Here is a 5,000-nt window from a genome sequence, read left to right as displayed (position 1 = left end):
GGGTCAGATGTTGGGGTTAGAGTCAGATGTTAGGCTTTGGGTTAAGGGTCAGTTGTTATGGTCGGGGTTAGGGTTAAGCGAGGTGTCTCAATCGGTCCCTCACACCCTAACGCCTCAGTGTCACCATTAGATCCAAACTCCAAACACATCGTCTACATTAAGATACAGCACGGTAGTTCATCCGTATGCTGCTCAGCGGCTGTGTCCGTGTCCCTCAGTCAGAAAATTAAAGGGATTTAAGCGCCAGACATAACGAGGGGTTTTCTCCGAGCTCCGTCAACCCGCGGGGCGGGGAAGGGCGGAGTCATGCTGACCGTCACGCGGCTCTTCTTCCCCAGGAGGTCTCTGAAGAGCCATTGATAGCGAGGGGTGGTGTTTGATTAGGGTGGAGATGCTCTGTGCATGTATGGGGTTAGGGATGGACGGGTGGGGGCCTCAGAAGGGGACAATACAGCCTTTCAGTGTGAAGGCCAGAGGGACTCCTTCCCTGGGACATGTGCAGTGTGCCTAGCATGTAGCGTTGTGTTTAGCAGTGTGTTTAGCATGTAGCTGCGCCCGTAGCCTGCTATGAGCTCACCAAGGTCGGGGCCTCTTTGATTATTTAAGAGCTAAAAATTAAATGTTTAGCTGAATTCAACTGTGTAGAAAATCTACAGTGGAGGAATTCTCTGAGATGAGAATTCTCAGTTTGGGCATGTTAGTCTGTGTGTCCGCTGTGTGGGACATGGTATAAAGAGATAGCTTTATTGTTATTTTCCTCTCTTTTTAATTTGTACAGCTGTCATTGGCATAGCATTGCAAGACCTGTTTGCAAATGTGTGATGTTTTAACTTATCTCTTTATCTCCAAAGTTGTATCTAATCTTAAAATGTAAATCAATGACAACAAACTGTTGGAGAAGTTAAAGTTTTTGTGTGTGTGTGTGTGTGTGTGTGTGTGTGTGTGTGTGTGTGTGTGTGTGTGTGTGTGTGTGTGTGTGTGTGTGTGTGTGTGTGTGTGTGTGTGTGTGTGTGTGTGTGTGTGCCTGTTGGTGTGCGTGTGTGTGTGGACATGTGTGTGGGTGTGTGTGCGTGTACGTGCATCTGTGTGTGTCTGTTGGTTAGAGTTTGTGTGGTGCGGCTGGGTGTTTGTCTGTGTGTGTGGTGCGTGTGTGTCAGTTGGTTAGAGTTTGTGTGGTGCGTCTGGGTGTTTGTCTGTGTGTGTGGTGCATGTGTGTATTTGTGGTTGTAAATTTGGTCATGAGTGAGGCTCTCACGTTATCAACTGTCATGATTGAGATATGCAGAAATAATCTTTTTTTTAAGACAGAACCGGACAATCATTGCTTTGAATAAATTGTTTGAATTATAAGTGGAGGGGTGCTTCCAAGCACAACTTACTTCACAAATACATCACACCCAAGAGATAATCATTGTTTCTTTACATTTAAAGGCAAGTAAACAAAATAACACTACCGACAATTCAACAAAAGCAGCAATCGAGAGAGAGAGCACGAGAGAGAGAGAGGGAGAGACAGAAAAAGAGACAGAGAAAGAGAGATCAAGAGAGAGAGTGAGAGTACTGTACTTATTGTGCTTATTTAATGTACTTATTGTAAGTCCCTTTGGATAAAAGTGTCTGCTAAATTCTCTAAAAGACAATGAGAGAGCAAGAGAGAGAAAAAGAGAGGCAGCAAGAGCGAGAGAGAGAGAGAGAGAGAGGTGAAGCTGGCCTGCCCAGGAGTGAGGCTGTTGGCAGGACACTCTGTCACTCTGCCTCTGTTCACTCACTCTCAGTACAGCCAAGAGCTGCTCTGCCCTCTCCTTTAGCCCCATTTAGAGACAACAGAAGGCTGTGGAGGAGTCGCTGCCTGGGCCCATGAGGACTGACGTCCAGGAGCCTCCACTCTGCATGTGAATGGAAAGCCCTGTGATGGATGTTTGAGTTCACCCGAATTGGGCGGGTTTGCTGTGATTGCTCCGGGAGCGCAAAACACACACACACACGCACGCACACACACACTAACGCACAAGTTCACACAAGCTCATGTGCGTGTGTGTGTGTGTGGGGGGGGGATAAGTGTTTATGGATTGTCTCTGTCTTTGAAAGAGAGAGAGAGAGAGAGAGAGAGAGAGAGAGAGAGAGAGAGAGAGAGAGAGAGAGAGAAAATGAAAAAGTAAGATGGAGATGTTTGTATATCAAATAGAGGGAAGTGGAGGGAGTGTGTTTGTGTGTGTTCATAATTTTTTCTGTGTGTGTGTGTGTGCGTGTGCGTGTGTGTGTGTTTGTGTGTGTGTGTGTGTGTGTGTGTGTGTGTGTGTGGGTGTGTGTGTGTGTGGGTGCCGGCCAAATGTCTGTGTGTGGGTGCGTGACACGTGATAGGTGTGTCAGGGGAAGTTTAGTGAAACCACAAGCACTAACATCTCAGCATTGGAGGATTCGGCAAAAACCCAACCGAAAGCCCAACTCTGGTTTCACTGTTTCAACCGTCACTTTTATATCCTCCGGGTTTAGCTGAAACTCATGTAAAAAGGGTGACAGACCTCGGAGACCCACCATTCCTCTGTCATGTTAGGAAACGTCAGAACAATCTGAACCAGCCCCAACACTTGACACCCTCTGATGTGTTGAATGTACTGTATTTAATCCTGTGCTCACAGATTCACGGACATGAATATTCAGTGAGAACTTTTATTGGTTCAAAGACTTAATGGAATGAATCAATGGAGGGTGCTCTCAATTTCTTTACAACTCCGTCCATGTCTTCTCCGTCTTCAGTCTGTCGAAGGCTTGCACCTGGCTGTGTACCGCTATTTTATAATGTTTCGTTTTTTGTTTAGATCTTACCTACTACAAATTACCATTAGGTCCAGGATTCCCTGGAAGAAGAGATACTGTGTCTCAATGGGATCTGCCTTGCTAGATAAAGGATAAATAAAGTGAATAAAATTAACATTCGTCTTCATCTATTCTGCTTTGGACCCTTCTGGAGGTTTGTGTTTTGATCTTATTCTCCATGCATTATGAACATCATAACAATATTGCTCCTCAGGTTAAAATTATTTGTGTATCTTTGAAGCAATGGCAGAATAAACACGAATAGTTTAGAGCATCGCAGTTATTTTTTTCTTTTTCCCAGTAGGGCCTCTGTTTCTCAACACACGCCTGCGTCACCACGGATACCGCATAAACAGCCACCGAAGTTGATCAATCGGAAATGGGGGGGGTTTCTGACTTCCTGTTTTCGCAGAAAAGGGGTTGAGGTTAGGGGGTTGAGCTGGGGTTAGGGTTGGGTGTTAGGATGGGATTCAGGGTCAGGTTTTAGGGGTCAGGGTTGGGGTAAGTTGTAAGGGTTTTGGGTGGGGTAAGGTGTTAAGAGTTGGGGTAAGGTGTTAGGGCTGTGTGGGTAAGGGTGAGGGTAAAGTGTAACACTGTAGTTAAAACATTTTGGAAAATCTGTCATGAAGAAAATAACGTTATTAATCAGTTTCGTTTGAAAGACACTTTATGTGTGTACGTGTGTGTGTATGTGTTTGTTTGTGTTTGTGTGTGTGTTTTGTGTTAATGTGTGTACCACTAGATTCCAAAACACAGCGATGCACGAGACCAAAGTCGTTTTTGCCATAAAAGCGAGATTACAGATCCTTCTAGCCCAGCTAAGCCTTTCCATCTGGTATCCTGCAAAGACCCCACTACTGTCCCCAACATGATCGCAAACAGATAACTGAACTGCATGCCACACATTCTGAGATGCTGCTAAGTTTATAGAGGACACTACATTGCCTGGCACGACACAATAGTGGATAGTATAGCCAAGGACATCACAGCCCTTGATCAACCCCCAAAACGAGAATGTACCAAACATTCCCGTGCCAAACCATGCATGTTGTTCCCTTGTTATAATGAAAGGGATTTGTTTGGACTACAAGTGCCTCTTAGTCCAAGCAAAGCACGGCTAGGCTATAGTTTGGGGCTGTGTTCATAAGCTGGCAGTAGGGGGGGCCCTCAGATGATGGGTGGGTCCCAGAGGAAGGGCCAGCAGGGAGATAACTACGGCTCAATATCAGCAATCATTTGCTGTGGCTCTATATGGAAGAGGCCCTGCTATCTGTACCCGAGATGAGTGGTGGTTTCTTTTTTTGTTTGTTTGTGTAACTTTGTATACTGCATCTCTTGTGCGTACTACTGACAGGTTATTCACTTGTCTGCGTCTGCTAATACTTATGCCCTGTGTAATCCTTTGGACAAAAAAACAGCTGCTTCCTCTCTTCCCCGTCATAATTGACTTTCAAATGAGTTCGATACAACTTTGGTAAATGGTAAATGTGCTTTACAATATTGAATACATAACATTAACCCATTCAAGCAAACTTTAACACACCGACGGCGGTGTCAATCACGCAAGGTGACAGCCAGCTCGTCGGGAGCAATTAGGGTGAGGCGTCTTGCTCAGCAACACCTCGACACTCGGCTAGGAGGAGCTGGGGATCGAACTAGCAACCTTCTGGTTACCAGCCAACTCGTTGTACCTCCAACTACCACTCCTCTTTTTTGTACATTGAATCCAAAGGAAGGAAACTAGCTGACCCCCGTGGGAAACTCAGTCCCACCTGTCGTCTCCCCAAAGGTGCCTGACCCTCTCTCTCTCCCTCTCTCTCCCTCCTCCAGTCAAGTACCGGAGCTGTAGCTATGCGGGCGTGTTCCAGGTGGAGGGCGCCAAGCGATACGCGCTCACCTTCGCCATGGCAACCCAGGTGTGCGAGCAGCTCGGGAGCACCTTGGCCAATCGGGAGCAGCTGCAGGGAGCCTACAACATCTCTATGGAAACATGCAGGTACACAACTGGGATGATGCTAACCGGGGTCAGTTAGAGTAGCTGCCTGGTTCTCTCTGCCATTGGGTGTTTGTATCTCTTAAAGGGGTGATATTAGGCCACCAGGTGTGAGTGTGATTAGCCATTATGAGCCCTTCCCTCTGCCATCATTAGTGACATCCAGAGTGGGCATGTCCACTTAGATGAT

The 5,000-nt window shown here is 46.4% G+C and overlaps 1 protein-coding gene across 1 annotated transcript in view; it reads left to right on the top strand.

Annotated features, from left to right (window-relative positions):
* The window catches only part of cd44b (CD44 molecule (IN blood group) b), a 15,531-nt gene that overhangs the window by 4,363 nt on the left and 6,168 nt on the right, over positions 1-5,000 (top strand). The window contains exon 2 of the mRNA XM_030365577.1: positions 4,648-4,813. Within this exon, the coding sequence (XP_030221437.1) occupies positions 4,648-4,813 (166 nt within the window). The remainder of the gene's footprint in view (positions 1-4,647; positions 4,814-5,000) is intronic.

This window comes from Gadus morhua, chromosome 9 (assembly GCF_902167405.1).
Source record: "Gadus morhua chromosome 9, gadMor3.0, whole genome shotgun sequence".
Classification (NCBI taxonomy): domain Eukaryota; kingdom Metazoa; phylum Chordata; class Actinopteri; order Gadiformes; family Gadidae; genus Gadus; species Gadus morhua.
This window is presented reverse-complemented; position numbering and strand designations above follow the sequence as displayed.